The sequence below is a fragment of the Temnothorax curvispinosus genome, unplaced genomic scaffold (genome assembly GCF_003070985.1).
Source record: "Temnothorax curvispinosus isolate PA1 unplaced genomic scaffold, ASM307098v1 QBEX01017734.1, whole genome shotgun sequence".
Classification (NCBI taxonomy): Eukaryota; Metazoa; Arthropoda; class Insecta; order Hymenoptera; family Formicidae; genus Temnothorax; species Temnothorax curvispinosus.
In genome coordinates this window covers 273,542-293,176 of record NW_020227514.1, presented here as the reverse complement: position 1 = coordinate 293,176, position 19,635 = coordinate 273,542, and the positions used below count along the sequence as shown (strand labels likewise).

General features: G+C 36.2%; 1 protein-coding gene across 3 annotated transcripts in view; it reads left to right on the top strand.

Annotated features, from left to right (window-relative positions):
* Positions 1 to 19,629, top strand: part of LOC112467652 — a 139,890-nt gene extending 120,261 nt beyond the window's left edge. For 2 of the 3 annotated variants that reach the window (XM_025036353.1, XM_025036351.1), the window contains 2 exons: positions 2,395 to 3,005; positions 18,094 to 19,629. In XM_025036353.1, coding sequence (XP_024892121.1) covers positions 2,395 to 3,005; positions 18,094 to 19,024 — 1,542 coding nt within the window. In that variant the 3' untranslated portion in view covers positions 19,025 to 19,629. The remainder of the gene's footprint in view (positions 1 to 2,394; positions 3,006 to 18,093) is intronic. The other variant, XM_025036352.1, reaches the window with a different exon arrangement.
* Positions 19,630 to 19,635: the final 6 nt, after the last annotated feature.

Here is a 19,635-nt window from a genome sequence, read left to right as displayed (position 1 = left end):
AGTTCACACAACATACAGATTTCGAGATAATTGTAGTGACGACTCCACCCCTGTGACGACTTTGCCCCGGTCTCCTTTATCATAAATTCTGCGACTTTGCGATCAAAGTAGCACGTCTCTTTCACGTATAGTGTTGTCAAGGTATAAGTTCAATATTAAATTGTTTTTTCAATTAAGTGTTCACAAAATATATTGCTTTTGAATATGTTACTTTATTGCTCATAAAATCCAACTTCAAAAATGATCGAAACTCACAAAGATACAAGAATAAAGTATAATAAATAAATTAATTGCTATACTAAATAAGTATATTAAATAAATTAGTTGTTATTGAGATTCCTGTCTGCAGGATCAAGAGGTTCGGTATGGGAAAATAAAGATCGCAAGATATTGACTATAACATAATACGAATTTATTATAAGTGAGTTTATCCAGCGCGCACCGAACGTGAGAGTACACAATACTTGTGTCGAGTTCGCGATCGTTCGAAAGAGTGAAGGTCGAGAGACGGGGAGATCTCGCTAACGCACGATGCGTGAACGTGCCCAAAACGGGGAAAACATATCGCGCGCACCTGTGCGTTAGATGTCGTTAGACGTTAGATGTCGTTACGGTGATCGATCCGAATAATACAGGAGGAATGCTAATGTACGATGTGCAAAGTAATACATGAACGTATTCAACAGTTGTTTATTTTGATATTAAAATAATTCTAAAATTTATTAGTCTTAAAATATTCTGATCGGAAACTTATTGCTATTGTTTAAGTTAACAAAATCCATCAAAAGTATTGCGTCATGTACAACAGTAAAATATATTAAACAAATTAGTACTATGTCAATTTTGGTATTAAAATGATTCTAGAATTTATTGTTCTTAAAATCTGTATCCTGATCCGGAATTTACTGTTCATTGTTAAGTTAACAAAGTTCACCGAGAATATGATGGCTCTTACGTACAAGAGTGAATGGATGAATTGGAATTGTAATCAATCTTTGATCATATTTGTAGTATCAAGAAAATCAACATTTGTTGTATCAAAATATCCATATAGATTCAAAAACTTAACTTTTTTAAGTTAAGTTTGTAAGTTTTTACATTTTTTTCCTTGACTTTAGTTTTTTTCATATTTCTTTTTACTCTTTATCTTCTTTTATCTTAGAACTATGAAAATTAATGTCTGATTCGGCATATTAGACTGTAATTTAATTGCACTATACTTTTATAAAAAAATTTAATGTCATATTGATATCTGCAATGTACAATTACCATAGTTGATGTAGAATGTTTCTTTTAATATAAGGAACTTACTTTTAATAGGATGATTGCTTAGCTCATGATACATGAATAGTTCGAGATTATTTTGCAAGTACAGAGATCAGTCTGTTGTCAACTTGTTTTCTGAACCTATATCTTATCCACTTTCTTTTTTTGGGGGTGCAGTCAATATATATTGAACACCAATTAATAATATTAAAAAATTTTGAGAGAGAAAATTAGAGATTATGTAAGTTTGAATTTAACAGTAAGTTTGAATTTAATATAGTTGCTTTGCATAGTAATTTATCAAAGTGGAATTTTGTGTTGCAATTTGAACATTTATTCACATAAGTTGTATCTTTCTTTCTTTTTATGAATAACAATAATATTGTAGTCGTTGAATTTGTGTTAATATTCCGTAAAATATTTAAAAAATTATATAATTTTTATTAAAAGAGATTCAATAACTTTAAACTTTTTATGAGGACGAAAACATTTCAATGTTTTCTTAATTGTAAATTTTGTAACTTATTTGGAACAGATTAAGTTTTATCTATTCTTCTCAAATTATCATAAATATCTCTTAAATCGTGCAGACTTTTTTAATAAACGCCCTATATTTAATTTGTATTAATTTCCGGCTTTATTGTAATTTTAATAATTTAAGTTTCAAAATAATTTAATAATTTATTTTTGATTGGCAAGAACGATTCTTTTCTTTCAAAGAAATTAATTCTTTTTATATGCAATTAAATTTTAAAAGTGTAGCGAGCAAGGAAAAAGTTTGAGAATTCTGAAGAAAATTATACTCATTGATATGAGAAAACATGTCAGTTTTTATTGCACGAAACACTGTAACGAGTGTCAGATATTGTTGGTATGTTAGTAGTTGTTCACTATAATTATTGAGCTGGTACACAATGGTACACAAATCAAAGATAACATGTGGGCGTGCGCGCGTTCACATGTATACACATGTGCGCAGAAAAAGAGAGAAGGAGAGAAGAATGCAAATGAGAAATAAAAAAATAACCGAAAGTTTAGCATTCCATATTTATAATTTCCGTTTTCTTATTTCTGTTTAATTTCTGTTTCTTTTATCCTCGTATCTATCCCTTCCCGCAACATGTTCAGGCCACCCTGTCGGAAGAAGCTAAGGAAGTGTACAACAGTTTGGTGGAGACGCCAACATTGGAAAGTACCGGAGATACGAATCCATTGCGCATGTTGCGTTCCGGACTACCTGTAGTAAGGCCCAGAATTCGCGGAAACAAGCATGCCACTTTGGGCTACTTGGTGTCATCGCAGTCAGAAGACGCATCCGGTGAACATGGCTACCATTTCGAGATGCATCATAGCGGCGCGAGGACTCTGCCCAAAGTCCGAGCACCTCCGTCGCCCCATGCAATTTTGCCTCTGCCGCAATCGCGCATTCTCGAAAGACATCACTCTATGGAGATAGAGAACAATCAGAATCAGAGCAATATCGACGAAAATCCAATACCTCTGCCGCCTAGAGACCGCTCTAAGACGCTTCAGCCCAAGTCCAGCTTACCGCGACATCAGAGGAAGCATCCTTTGATCATACCCGGAGGCGGTGTCACTAGAACGCTAGCCAAGATGGCAGTAACCACGCCACCCGTAGAAGATCAAGTGGACGGGCATTTCATGTTGCAGAATTCTAATCCAGCAATTGCCGGTACCTCGCTGCAGGACAATTTTTTTCCGGAAGCTTCTATTAATAGGTGAGTTTTAGACTGCATTTCGATATTTACTATTAGTAACTGTCAGTACTGAAATTCTAAAGTATACGTGACATAAAATATAGAAAAATATAGATTTTCAGTACTAACAGTGAATATCAGAATGCAGCCTACGTAACATTTTCCAGAACCCGGGAAAAAAGGATTAGATCTGATCGGATCAAATTATATCTCACTAGATCAAATTTTATCTGGTCAGATATGCTCAGATATGACTTCTCATGTCTGCGCAGATCTGGTCATGTATGTTCTATATAACTATATATAGGGTGTAATCTGGTAATCGACGGCTCAGATCGGACCAATCTACTCAGATCTGTGATTGAATTTCATCGAAACAGTCCAAATCTGACTGTATCTGTTTATATATAACTATATCTATACTCGAATGCGATCCAAAATACATTGCATCTGACCATATCTGTCCAGATATAAGTCGAACTGTGGTTGTGCTTGATCGAAAACTGTTCAGGTCTGACGATATTTGGCCATGTTTAACTATAATAAATTAAATGTTTGATGATCGACATTCGTCTAATATGTGATATTTAAATGTATAATTATGAATTTATTTATAGATGTAGCAAATTAAAGATATTCAATTAAATATCTTTGATATAATTAAATAAAAATAAATTATGATAAAGATATAATTTGCAGAAGTATTTTTTTATGAACAAAAAAATGTTAGTTATTTGTTATAAAAGCATTTTCATCAAATCGCCTTATATCTAAAATACAAAAGACAATCATAGAAATGTAAGTTATTTTGTACACTGTAAGCTTATAGATGATAGATAAACAAAAGTGAAAAAATTTTTAATTTGATTATTATTTAATAGCTAGATTACATTAAAAATTTTTGTTGAAGTTACTGGAGACTTGCGTAAATACCAACGTTGCGTAATTACCAACTCGAATAATAATTATTAGAGACTTTACATTTTTTACTTTAATTAATAAGAACTATTTACTGGTTATACCAAAGGTTGTAACAAAAAGGTCTGGACACTGGATTACGTCGGAAAGATGACGTTTTCGGAAGAAATGTTTTATACAAAAATTGTAGGGTACCAAGTTATCCATTATGTGGTGATATTGTGGTTTGATTTTGAACGATCTTGGAAAAGTCACATCAAGGTCACATTGAGTTCTTTAAACGGGGACCCCTATTTTTTATGTCATATTCTTGTAGCCCTTGTCGAGACGTTTTCAAAACACTAAGACAAAGTTTTCTTTCGTTAAAAATTTGCTGATATTTTAAATTTTATCATGACATTTTTAATATAAAATATGAGATATCTGATAAAGTATTCACATGGCGATGGCCCTCGCGGGTGTTGACGCAATGTGATTTCTGCCCAGTGCTCTGAATGTCAACGTGAAGAAATTCAAGTAAGCGCGGGTAAACGGTGCACCCTGTGCCCTTTACCCATAAAACTGCTGGGCTGCTGCCCAATCCCAGGTCCTATCAGCTGGGTAACGGATGCAGCCGGTAGTACTGAACAGGGTAGCGTTTCGCGAGGCGAGCGCGGCGTGCTCGTGCGTGGGAGGTGCCCAATACGAGCGGGGTATATGGCGCACCACGTGCCGTATATTCCTAAGGCGCGTCGACTGCTGCCGAATCCCGGATCCCCGGGCAACCGATGAGCGACGCGTTAGCAATACGGGGTGACTCGTGCGATTACGTGGTAGCTGGTGGCATGGCACTAGCGACGGCGACTCGTCAAACGTGAGCTAAGTTCGCTCGACACGAGTACTACGGGGGTAGGGAGCCCCGCCGGGAGGCTACCGGTGCCCTACCAGATGGTGTCGGACTCGTAGGGGCAGAGGTTTCGTATAGCCGAGTGAGCGGCATAGAGGGCCTAGTGTGGGTCAGCGCTATGAAGCTCATGTTGCGCATTACCTGTTAGTGGGGTGCCTTGGCACCCCGGTCCTGTCAGTTGAGCTGATCTAATCCGAGTAGGTCATGCTCGCTGCAGGATTTAATCCTGCTACCTGGGGAACAGCTCAGGTACAATGTGAGTCATATGTGCGTTACGGGAAACCGTGTCTGTCAGTGGCCAGAGGTGTCGCCTATACCGGGAGTATGTAATCCGAAGGGTATGTATCTCTGTAATGGGCAAATCCACGGTGGCGGGTTCCGTTACTGCTGTGCAGGGAAGTACTGATAACGTTCAGTCGCACTCCGACCACGGGGTGGACTCTGGGGGGGCTAACCGCCCCCCCAGGCCCCCCGGTGCGGTCGTAACTATGACTCTCTTAATAGTAGCCAAATGCTTTTTAACAACTTTAACTTTATATTTTTATACGTAGAATAATGAAAGGAATCGAATAATAATATTAATTTTTACATTTGTAATTTTGCAAAATTGAGTGCGTCTACAAAATGCAATTAAATTTTTTTAAATAATTTTGTTTTTTTTGCACTAATCGATTTCTTCCATTATTCTACGTATAAAAGTATGAAGATAAAGTTATCGAAAAGTGAATACTTTATGAGATATTTCATATTTTATTTAAAATGTCATGAAAATATATCAGGAAATATTCTTATCGAAAGAGCTTATCATAGTGTTTAGAAAACGTCTCGACAAGAGCTACAAGAATATGACATAGAAAATAGGGGCCCCTGTTTAAAAAACTTAATGTGACCTTGATGTGACTTTCCCAAGATTGTTCAAGGTCAAACCACACACACATACACACGCACACACATACACACACGCGCGCACGCACACACACACACACGCACGCACGCACGCACGCACACACACACGCACACACACACACACACACACAAATATTACCACATAATGGGTAACATGATACCCTACAACTTTTGTATAAAACATTTCTTCCAAAAACGTCATCTTTCCGAGATAATTCAGTATTCCGACCTTCTGTTATACCCAATGCAAATGTCGGATTATCCGATAGATGGCATTCAATGAGATCCGTTTCTCGTATTTAAAATATGACAAACGATGGTATAAGAACGGTATATAAATCGAGTGTACAGTACAATTTATATCAGTTGTATCAGAGTCTACGCTTATAATAAAGTGGCACACAATTTTGAATTAAATTTACATATTTATAGTTTTATAGTATTTTACATCCTTTCATGATTTTTAATTATATCTGAGCATATTTGGATACATTCGGTAAATAATTATATTTTGGCAGATCAAATTATATCTGGTCAGATCTGATGAACCAGATCTGGTCATATCTTAGGTAGATCTAATTCTTTTTTCCCGAGAAACTACAATCCCATACAGCACATTAACATTGAATCAACATCTTAAAAAGATTTAACATGAATTGAATGTTGAAAAAACATTGCACAAATATCTGATGTCCGCTGAATTGCAATGTTTTGTAGACGTCTTGTAGACATCTTGTAGACGTCTACAAGACATTGCAATTCAACATTTAAAAAACATTCTCATATAGCAGTAAAAGTAATACTAATACGTTACCACAGACATGTCATTTATCAGATACATCAGATTTTAACGAATAAATATTGCGGGTACATATGTGCCGTGTGTGTACAACTGTGAGCCCAAAAAAATCCGCTCTCCAGCCGGTCATCCAACCAAGTATGTAATAACCCGCCCCTATGTTGCTTGACTTTGATTATCAAACGGACTAGTGGTGATTCTCTGACTCTGGTGCTTCCTTCTTGCTTATACTTGTATGTACATATCTTTAGAGTGTTAAAAAAATTTTGTAATGACATATTAACTAGTAAATATTAAAAACAATGCACAACAATTAAATTATTAAATACTGATTAATATTAGCCGCGTTTAGCAGAACGTGTCTTTTTTACAACTATTAGAAATTTTCGGAGCTCAGATTGGATTATTCCTTTAGGTCTAAAAGAATAAAATCCAATCTCAGCTCAGAAAATTTCCAACTGTTGCAAAATAAACGTTTTCCTAACGCGAGCGTGAAATGGGCCGCTTTTCGCGCTTGTTTTGAGTGAGCAAAACGAATCCATTTCGCAATGATGACGTAAGCGTTGAAACATGGAGCCATTTCTCAACTAGTGGAGAAATGAAATTGTAAAACAAGCGCGAAAAGCGGCCTGTTTCACGCTCTTGTTAGGAAAAATAGTATGAACAACTCGTGGGAAGAGTGGTCGAGCCCAAATGAGTGTGATGGTCGCACTCGCTTTGCTCGTGCGACTAATTTCACACTCATTCAGAATCGACCGTTTTTTCCACTATTTGTACAATATACTATTTGCTAAACGTGTCATTTATTCAATTTATGTGCAATGCAGATTTCATAAAATATTAAAGTATAAAGATATTTTTTATTTATATAAAATATATATATATATATGTTGTCTGCATATAAAATTTTTTCCAATGTTTTTTTTTTTAATTTTGGAAAATTAATAATTTAATTAATGTGTGTGTGCGCGTGCGTGCGTGCGTGCGTGCGCACGTGTGTGTGTGTGTGTGTGTGTGTGTGTGTGTGTATTGTTTCAATATTGTTGTAGTAACATACAGAATCAGTGTAGAAGAATCAACATAGATTCAACGTTAGAAAGATATTTTACTTCACATTCAACATTGCAATGTTTCATTGTCAGTAACGTTGTTTCAACTTCTTGTGCTGTATGGGAATAAGTTTGATCCTTATTTGAGGAACGTTGAATACCGTAGATACATAATCATATCTCTAATATTTCAAATAAGAAAAATGTGGCATAGTCTGTAACATCAGCTATTTGAAGATTACAAGTACAATCGAATTTTAGTATTCTTAACTCTATTCTTAACATTTTTAACTTCCATATCTTTGACACCTAATACTGTTTTTATATTACATTCAAATTTCTCTGTTTTTAATTCATTAAAATTAAAAACCTTTCTCTTTTTGCGCTCATTTTATTTAATATACTTTTTTAACATAAATCTGGATTTTTATTTCTTGTTTTTATATTCTAATATGAATTATCCAATTTTCTTGATGTATTGACAGACCATCGTCATCATTTTCTACATCTTTTCAACATCATATCAAACATAAATAATTTGATCCATTTACATCTTTTTTATATTTATGACATTATAAAGTCATTCAGGAAATGAAAATCTCTCTCCGCATGTCATTGAATCTACATATATACTACATTTCAACGATTTTTAATCAATATGGTATTTTAAAACATTACTTAATAGAACCGTATATTTTACTTAATACATTAAACGATGCTAATTACCTCTTAAATAATTTAATTAATATTATTTCTTACGAATTACTACAACTTATATTTCTACGGCAAAAGATAAATATGTAGTTTATGCATGATGCAGTACATGTACATACGCACAATAAGCAGTACTTATACAAAATTTTCGATGTAAAGTAAATAATGCAGGATAGATTTATAGTACTGTTCTCTTGATCTCATTTTCTTAAATTTTTTACTTTGAGATTATTTAAAATACTTAGTTTTTTTCTACACTTTTTGGTAATCCAAGCACAAGGTTAGCTTATACACATCAAAGATCTTTTCAAGTAGTGCGAAATATTTCAAAAATCTTCGAATTTGTATATTTATTGAATAAAGTTCCGAAAACGGTCTAACTACGATTTCGATAAAACTTTGTAAAAGCTTCATTTTGGGTTAAAATAAAAGTCCTTAAAGCGAATTTTGGCGACTCCTACAAGAAAGCTATTTTTTAAGATAAAATGGTAAAAAGAATGTTAAGTTTGGTAATTATTTACTTTAGACAAGCAACCTCCTGCGACCTTGACCTTGACATATATTATAGAGAGCATTCTCCTGAGTAACCTTCTAAAGGTTTTAGCCATCGTTCGTTATTTATTAAAAAGAATAAGTTTAAAAAATATAACAGTTTGTGTCAGTTTTAAGGGAAGTAATTTGCTGATACGTGTGTAGACAGCACACATGTAGACGGGGGAGGGATTACCGCCCCACCTTCTGCGGCAGGGATGGGTGGGAGTTGACCTCGCTCCGCGTGGAAAGTTGAAAGCCCGAACCGTACAATGACAGACCTCGTTTTGTCCTGTAAGCAGAGAGTGCGGTGGGATGGACTTTGCTTCACGTAAAAAGTTGGAAACTAATGTGGAACATGTTTTCAATGCCTTTTGAATCAACATGAAAACTCCTGAAATATGATTGTTGACTTGAACAGAAAGATCACGTTAAAGTAAAGTGGGGAGAAGTGTTTATAATATATAATGGTAATTTTATAATAATTTATAACATTCTGTAGAATTGTTAAAATCTCTTCCTACACTTTTTATCGTTTTATCTTAAAAAAATGGCTTTGTCATGAAAGTCGCCAAAATTTCCTTTAAAGGCTTTTATCTTAACCTAAACTAAAGCTTTTTACAAAGTTTGGTAATTATTTACAAAAAGATTCCACTCGCCAATGACATATGTTGTCAAGGTCATGACCCTGAGTAACTTTGACCTTGAAAAAAGTGGCGGTCACAATCCGTTCAAAAATCACAAAGCATAAAAGTTTTCGCTTTGTAAAAATTATTCAACGATAGCACGCGCGCGCGTACACACATGCACACGCACACGCACATGCGCGCACACACACACACACACACACACACCGAAGGGGGTGTGCGGGGTGCCTTCGGCGTGGATTTTCCACGCGTGAAAAGTTGTGAACCTATGTAGCATCTCGTTTCGCGTGGAATGCGTGGAGACTGTAGATTCCGCCCCCCTGCGGTCACATGAGTTTGTGGCGTGCTTTACGAGCTCGTTTAAGTAGAGGTGGTATTAAACAAGATAAGTTAGTCGATAAACAAGATAAGATCCATCTGTGTGAATATTTGTGGCGATATACAATAAAAAGAATTGGAGGAGACCCATTTTATGTATTACTAGATGACATAAAATATGTGTATTCAGGAAATTAATGGAGAATATTATTGTGATCGGATGGTCGAGTGAATTATGTGCTCTGGATCTTACTGGTTTCCTTATATTTTATTGACGCTTATACAGTACTCTTTAATCTAATCAATGCACGCTATTACTGCGATATATTTATATGCTATCTGCGCAATGGCCGACTCGGGCCGATCCCTCTCTCTATCAACCATCGAACAGCAACGAACAACCTAGACGCGCCATTACAGTCTCCCCCACTTAACTGGAATACTTAAAAGCGAATGTAATCGTAAATATCGGGGTGGTCGGCGCGGCCGATTTGACCGTCGAATAGGACTAGGTTGTAGTCTTTGGTCTTGTGGTAGCGGATCCGGTTGTGGTTCCAGTTGTGGATCCTGTTGTTGCTCCAGTTGTAGATCCGGCTGTGGATCAGGTTGTATTGCGACGTTCAGTCTTGGAACATTTTCAATTAATGGATGTCTGGATGCTGGTTTAGTATTAGGACTAAATCGAACTTGTTTGACTTGTGTACTACGAAGCTGATCTACGTGGCGTTTTAAAGTTAGCCCTGAATCCAATCAAACAAGATAATGTAAAGCTCCTAATTTCTTGAGGACAGAGCCAAAGATCCATGTGAACTTATTGTTGTGTAATTCACGCGATTGAATCCTTTCTCCCACTTTAAATATCCGGGTGCATGATGATTTAAAAGAGTTACTGGAGGGCTTATAAGGACGTAGAGCATCCAGCTTGATGCGTAGTTTGCGATTTAAGTATAGTTCTGCAGGTGATTGTCCACAGGCTAATGGTGTTGAATGATATCGAAGAAGTATCTCCTGTAATTTGACGTGTATTGCTCGATTATTATCAGCGAGGGCTTTCAGACGTAACTTCAGAGTCTGGACTGTTCTTTCGGCAAGACCGTTGGTAGCAGCATGTCCTGGTGCAATAAATTTCTGGAAAATGCCATTAACTTTGCAATACGATTTGAACTCTGAGCTTGTAAATATTGTTGCGTTATCAGAGACGAGCACTTGTGGATATCCGTGACTGGAAAAGATATTATTCAGCAGTTGAATAGTATTGATAGATGTAGGAGCTGAAGTTAACACTTTGATTTCAAGCCATTTTGATTTTGCATCAATACATTCCAGAAAATTGTAATTAGCATATGTGGTATAATCAACGTGTATACACTCCCAATTACTTGTAGGTTTATCCCAGGGATGCAGTAGAGCTTTAGGCGGATTTGAGCACAGGAGAGCACAGGATTTGCATGACTTAACGATGTTTTCGATATCCTTATCAATTCCTTTCCAGTAAACATAACGTGTTTTCTCGTGTTTAACTCGGGCAAGTTGTTTCATTTTGGTAATCCCAATGTGTGTTGAGTGGAGTTTTTGGAGTATTTGTTCTTGAAGGCTTTTGGGAATAACAATTCGTTCATTCTTGAATAGAATACCATGGTTCAGAGTGTATGGTGAATCGATAGCTTGAGTTAGAAGATTACGTTTGATAGATCCTAGTTCATCATCTTTGTCAGTTTCTGCGACGACCATATCAGCTGTGAGAAGATCGGTTGTTATTACTAAAATTGATTCCGCACAAACTTGATGAGCTTTTTCTCCTAGCAGAATATCAACTGAGTTAGAATTTCGCTGTACTGGTGCTCTGGATAGACAGTCGACATTTACATTTGCTTCGCCACGTTGAATTTAACTGTATAGTCAAAACCGGATAAAAATGCTGTATATCTGAGTAAACGACTGGATGTTATAGCTGGCAGGTGTTTTTTATGGTGGAAAATCCGAGTTAACGGTTCGTTATCCGTGAAGAGTATAAAATGTCGACTAAAAAGATAATTAAAGAAATGGTTGACACCAAAAATTATGGCAAGAGCTTCTTTGTCTAGTTGACTATAATTACGTTCAGCCGCCGTAAGAGATCTTGACGCGTATGCAATCGGTCTCTTTTGCTCATTGATAATGTAGCTCATTACTGCCGCGATACCAATTTGGCTTGCATCACAAGTTAAGATTACAGGAAGATCTGGATCATACGGTACTAATACGCGATCACTAGCCATTTCATTTTTAAGATGTGTGAACACAGCTTCACATGCTGCTGTCCATTTGAATCTGTGATTTTTCTGAAGTAGACTTCGAAGTGGTGCTGTCTTGGTGGAAAGATCTGGAATAAACCGTGCGTAGTATGTAACCATTCCGAGGAAACGTCGAACATCATCCACTTCTTTGGGGCGAGTCATATCAAGAACTGCTTGAACTTTTGCTGGAGATTTTGAGATTTGGTTGTATTGAACTACATGACCAAGATATTCGATTTTTTCTGCGAAGAAAATGCATTTTTCTTTATTCAGGTGTATGTCATGCTTCTAGACGGGCTAAACATGCTTCGAGGTTTTGTCGGTTTCTTCCATTGTTTTTCCATGTACGATCACGTCATCAAAAAATTCCGCTGTTTTTTCCAAGCCCTAAAAAATTTGTTCTAACGTACGATTAAATTCGACTAGTGCTGCTTTATTCCTAAAACTTAATCGATTCATGCGATATGTGCCACGATGCGTAGTGATTGCTTGAATTAGGCTGCTAGCGTAGTCTACCAGAATATGTAAATATGCTTTGTATATGTCTAATATTTGGAATTACGTAGACTGTTGAGGACGTCAGTAACGCTCCGGATTGGATGTTTCGAAGTTACAAGGCATTCATTGACCCCTCCTTTATAATCGACACAAAGCCGTACGCCACCATCTTTTTTCGGAATTACAACGAGGGGCGATCCCCAGTCACTAGCATCTACTTTTGAAATAATTCCTGCTTTTTCTAAACTATCGAGCTCTTTTTCAACTTTTTCGCGCAGAGCAAACGGTACATTACGTACTTTAGTATAGACTAGTGTGGCTTTTTCACGTAATTTCAGGGAGACTGTGTGATTTGTAATACAACCTATCTTTTGTTCAAAAACTTTAGAATACCGTGTAAAAATATCATTAATCAAATGAATTGATTCAGGAGTAGAGATCCGCTAGTCAGTCTTCATGTCCTTGTCGATATCTTCGAGGTTTATTTCTAAATGGCGTATCCATATGCGACCTAAAATAGCGGGGCGTCCTTTTGGTACAATATAAATTTCCTCTGACGATCTGTGTCCTTTGTATGAAACTTTGATAGTAGCTTTACCCTTAGAAATAAACACATCATTAGTATACGCTCGAAAATATATTTTAGTAGGCGCTAAAGATACATCGAGATTTAATTTCTGGAATTAATCTTCCGGCAATAAAGTAAAACCAGCCCCGGAATCTGCTTCAAATACTGCTGGTTTACCATTTAAAAGTATAGTGAGCAAATATTTTTGTAAGTCAATCGTTGAGATTTGTTTGGCTGGACTGTCACATATATCAATAATTTTACAATCTTGCTTATTACCTATAGAATCAACAAAAATTTTATTAATGCCAAATACCATATTTTCATTTGAATCATGAACGTACTTTGTCGAGTCTTCACTGCTGTTTGCATTAGAATTCAAATTAGATTGTTTTTTACAAGATTTTTCGTTTAATAGAGTCGTAATACATACTTTGGCAATATGACCCGTTTTTTGATAAGAATTACATTTGAGCTTATTTCGATTAGTCTGACACTCATATATTGTAATTATTCTTATTACACCTGAGACATAATCCGGCAATTCCCAGTGCATTAAAATCAATCCTGGATTTTGATTTTGGTCTGGAATAAGAGCGATATCTGTAATTTGGAGTTTTTGATCGTACCCTAGTACGATTTTGATGTTGTTCACGTCTGGATCTATTCTGGGAAGAGACTTTGTTTATATCCGACGCCGTGTCATTTCCCGTTGCAAGCTGTTGTTTTGAGAGAGTTTGAGTTTCAAGTCTGGAGGCTTCTAACGCAATTGTCTTGCTTAAAATTTCTGGAAATTCGATAACGTTGGCCTGTAGAAGTTGTTCCTTAATCCAGTTGTCTTTAAGACCTCTAATAAATTGTGCCCTGAGAAACAGATTAGCAACAGAGACAACTTTATTGCACTCGCAGGTAACATTGAATTTGCATTCGGCCAGGTTGCTTTGTAGTGCAGCCACAAATTCTGGAATAGTTTGGCTTTCTTTCTGATACGTGCTGAGAAAATAGTGTTGCAAGACAACTACACTTCTGTGCGGCGAAAGCATTTCCTGAAGATATTTCTTCAATTGATTATAGGTTAAGTCTTTGACCGGCTTGTCCGGGCCTAAAAGTGCTGAGAGGTTATTATAGTAAGTTGAGCCAATTGAGACGCATAGCAGTTGTGCCTTTTTCTGATCTTCTACGATGTTTTTCATTGCAAGATAATTTTCGAATCTTTCTAGATAACATTTAACTTTCTCTTTCGTCTGGTCAAAATTTTCGAACGGTGGAATATTACTGAGGATCGGACTGAGGTTAGTTGGCTCATTTTGTTGCTGAAAATTCTGTGATAACTGAGAAACAAGGTTTTGTTGATGACTATTAAACGCCGCTAATAATTGTGCAAATTGGTTAGCGTCCATGCTGGTAGCGAGTTTGATCGAATTTTTCTTTTTCAATTTTTACCTCGTCGCCAATTGTTGTGATCGGATGGTCGAGTGAATTATGTGCTCTGGATCTTACTGGTTTCCTTATACTTTATTGACGCTTATACAGTACTCTTTAATCTAATCAATGCACGTTATTACTGCGATATATTTATATGCTATCTGCGCAATGGCCGACTCGCCGATCCCTCTCTCTATCAACCATCGAACAGCAACGAACAACCTAGACGCGCCACTACAAATATATAATGTTTCATTATGTATATATATAAACGAGCTCATAAAGCACGCCACGAACCCATGTGACAACTCGTCTCGCGTGAAAAGTGTATGCGTGGAGGCAGTAGGTTCCGCCCTCCTGCGGGGGGCTCCACTATTGTTAAACTAGACACATAGGCTGCGTTCGGGGAGCGCACTATTAGCGCTATTTGCTTATTCTATCCTTGGTCTACATTTGATGAGCGATAAAGATAGAATGATGCAATAGCGTTAATAGCGCGCTCCCTGAATGCAGCCATAGTGTGCCTTCAAAATACATGCGTGGGCTTAATTTCGCAGAAAACGCGTGGACTCGTGAATGGTGAAACCGAAAACAACGATTTGCCATTAAATAACTTTTTTTGTTCATGCATGTACTATTTCCAAATATATATTAGTCGTTTATGCCTTTCAATACTCAAAATAACTACTATATTTTTCAAACTTTTTTTGTTAATAACTTTTTAATAAAAAACGACCGCCGGCTAAAACCTTCTGAAGGTTACTCAGAAGGGTGACCTTGACAACATATGTCAAGGTCAAGGTCATTGGCGAGTGGGATCTTTTTGTAAATAATTACCTAAAGTTTTATCGAAATTGTAGATAGACCGTTTTTGGAACTCCATCCTATTTATTATATAAGAAAATGTGGTAAACATCCCGTTTAGGGAACCCACCTCCGATGGCCTTGACCTTCACATATGTTGTCAAGGTCACCCTTCTGAGTGACCTTCAGAAGGTTTTAGTTGGGGGTCGCTTTTTATTAAAAAGTTATTAACAAAAAAAAGTTTGGCGACCTCACACCGATTTCAATGACCTTGATATATGTTGTCAAAGTCATGACCCCGAGTTACCTTCAGAAGGTTTTAGCCGTCGCTCGTTAGTCGTTAAAAAATTATTAACAAAAAAAGTTTGGAAAATACGTAGGTTAGACAACGCGCTTTATAAGTATTTAACTGTTTAAAGCGCGTCACTAATCTACATAGGTTAGATGACGCGCTTTAACAGTATTTAATTGTTTAAAGCGCGTCAACTAACCCATGCGTAAACCATTTCGGGGCTAGCGCACCTCCCCCGAAAGCAGAAGGGGGGTGTGGGTGAACCTCGGTTCGCGTGAAAAGTGTATGCGTGAACTATTTCGGGGCTACCGCACCTCCCCCGAAAGCAGGGGGGGTGTGGGTGAACCTCGGTTCGCGTGGAAAGTGTATGCGTGAACTTTTCATGCGTGGAAAGTTAATATGCGAGATGCCACATGGGTTAGATGACGCGCTTTAAACAGTTGAATACTTTTAACCCATGTAAGTATTCTCTGCTTTAACAAAAAGACTTCAATTTATCAACAATTTACAGCTTTAAATGTTGTGTTTTGGTAAAGCAGCGACTTTCTCGCGAAATAAAGTATTCTCTGCTTTAAAGAAAAACGTAATATTAGTCGTGTATGCCTCTCAGTACTTAAAATAATTGCTATATTTTCGAAACTTTTTTTGTTAATAACTTTTTAATTAAAAGCGACCCCCGACTAAAACCTTCTGAAGGTCACTCAGGAGGGTGACCTTGACAACATATGTGAAGGTCAAGGCCATCGGAGGTGGGTCCTCTAAACGGGATGTTTACCGAAAATGTATTGAAACATAATATCGAAATGAATATGTATGCTCTTGATCATCTATTTTAACCCTTCGTGGTCACAATTGGTCAGCATAACCCCAAAAATTTTTCAAAGCAGAATTACACTAACTCTAAGCTTTGAAACGGGCCTTGTGGTGTCATTTACCGAAAATTGACATTTCTTACTTACCTTTCTGACAGTTTGTTAGGCCCGGAGAGAATTGTGTGTTTAGTTTATTTATTTTTTTTAATTATCCACTTTGTATTGCAAAATAAATATCTTTTTTGAAACATACACTGCCGTACTATTTTTTTCCAAAAAGTGTCACATCTCCTAGGTACAGTCACAAATTTAGCCAAAAATATCAATAATTTAAACACATTGGCATTGAAAACTCAAAAAACAATTTTTACTTTAGTCTTTTCTACCCCTATTTCACATATAATTCTTTTAAATTTGGTTGATTAGACTTAGCTTTATATGCAAGCAAAATTATGGACCTTTGATCGCGTATAAAGCTCTGGATCTAATCAACCAAATCTTAAAAAATTGTATATGAAATAAGAGTAGAAAAGACTGAAAAATATAATAAAATTAGAAATAAATTGATGTCTCCAAATTTGCGGAAGTTAGAGCTACCACGGACATTTCTAAAAAAATTCAAAATTTTTTTAAGAAAGAACCCCTTTACCGATCATCGCCAAACTCAATACCAACCTTCCTTGAATGATACGCTATCGATTAAAAAAAAAAAAACATCCCGATATCTCAAAAATTACGAAAGTTGGAGCATATACGGACAACAAAAGCATACGTACATACACACATACATACACACGGACATTTTGTACAAAAGTGATTTTTCGACGTTTTAGAACATTCTAAACACTTTGCCAAAAATACTTTTAAAAAATTTTTTTCACGAAAACAAAGCTTCCTCTATGAGGAAGCAAAAGTTACAAATTTTTAAGTAAAAAGTCATTTTTCACTTTAACTTTGCGATTTTTTTTTAATATGTTAATATTAAATAATTAACAAAATTAATATTGCGGCAGATTTTACTACATTTCAAGAAGGTTCAGTAATTTTTTCAAGTGAAAATAATGAAAACTGTAAATATGGCAGCCAATTAAAGTCGCTGGGGTCATTTTGACCCCGGTGTGATCATTATATGAAACTGTAGATAAGTGTGACCACAAAAAGGGTTAAATATTACTAAATTATTTAATAATAATACGAAATTATAAGTTATTAATGTAATACTTTAAACTGTCGAAATAGCGGACCCTACAATTGTATATAATCGTACAATTATATACAATTGTACAAAATATGCTTACAAAATAAAAAGTTGAATATTTTGAATAGGATTGATTTTGAACTTATGTTTATTAAGAGCTTTTTGTTTCTTGAGTTCTGATTAGCCAGTTATACCTTGGCTTATAGTTTAAAAACATTATGTATGTACTGCTTTTATTAATCTTTTTTTATATCTATAGAGGTACTTTTCTGTACCTCTATATCTGAGGTTTCTTGTAACTGTACTTTGATTTCTTCGCCTTCTTCCTCAGTTAGATATTTCATTACTTTTAACACCGATTTATTTGTGTGTGCGTGCGTGCGTGTGTGTATGTGTGTATATTGTGTATATACATATAGTATATATATATATATATATATGTATAATACGGATGTTCCAAATTTTCAGCCCAGAAGAATTCGAACAACGGATAGATTCCGAGTTAGCTGCACTGGATTCTTTACCTATCGAGGAAAGCCGACTTCGACGATGTAGCGTGATCTCGGAAGATTTGCTGGAGTTCTCGGACAACTTAATCGACTGCGGCGACATAATCGATTTACATCGGAACGCCTCGAGCAATGACGAGCAATCGAGAAACTTATCAACCATGACTGATAACTTGTGCAAGAAAATAAATGACGAATCAAAGTGCTCTCTAAAGAATTTCGCATCTAAAATACAAGAAAATATGGAGACAGATCTAAGCCGAAATCCGATACTGATTAGTTCTTGCAGATCAATAGATTGGAACAAGATGAATTCCTCGATCAAAGCTCAAATTCCGTCTGCGAGAATACAGCAAACCCCATTAAATTACTCTTTACAAACAAATATGGAAGAAATTCCTTCCAAATCGGAAGCTTTCCAGTGCAAAGAACCATTGGTACATATCGGCTCGAGCGACAATTTTCATTCAACTGCTCTTCCAAAAGCCTATGATTTATCCAACGAAAAAACATCAAGTTGTGACATTGCGAGGGACCTATCGCGACAATCGGATCATGTCTCTTGCGAGGACCTATTAGAGTTTGCTTGCGACGGGCCAAACACGCGAAGAACACGCGGACCTCGTAATGGAGAACAATCTGACGAGGTACGAATCATGTTAAAAGTGTTGCACGAACAGTCAACCCCAGAATCCTGCATCGCTGCATTGAACGTCACCGAATGGGATGTTTTAGCGGCAATCAAACTGGAGCGGCTCCAAGGGTTACTGAAAAAGGAAAACAATTTTGTCGGTCTCGAAGATTGCAAAGTGATGCTGAACCAGTGCGGTGGCGACGTCGTTAAAGCAGCTGCGCTATTGCGAAACACGGAGGATACTGCCGCGGTTTAGTTTAATTTTAATCAATTATAATGCAAAGCAATAATTCACAGAAGATTGATTGAAAAGTTTTTGCGATATCTTTTATTCTAAATCTTGATGACTTCATAACGCTGGAAATATTTTTTTCTGAAAGTACTTCCTGAGAATTGCAATTTATTATTTGCACCATTTTGCCAACGGAGCAGTTTCAAAAATTACGAATATCGGCAAAATACAGATTTTTAGAGAAAAGACCTAAAAATGCACTACTCACTTCAAATTGTTGTAACTCAATAAAAAAGAATGGTAGCGTAATGATTAAAAAAGCATTTTAAAGAGAAAATGTTAAATTTTACGATACAATTAATAAAATTTGAAGAATAAATTTCGTTTTTCACGTGCACGCTATAAAAGTTCAAGTTTTTTCTTCAATTTTGCAAGGTCCACTTTAAATTAGCGCCGTTTGTAGTAAAACGAAAGCTTCGAAAGCTGAGGATTCAAACTTTAAAACACTTTTTTAAACATCACTCTGCGACTATTTTTCACAAAGATGTAACTTTGAATTTGGTGCTTTTTAGCGCTGATTTCAAGTGGCCCATTTTTTTGCAAGTAGTGTATATATATATGTGTGTGTATATATA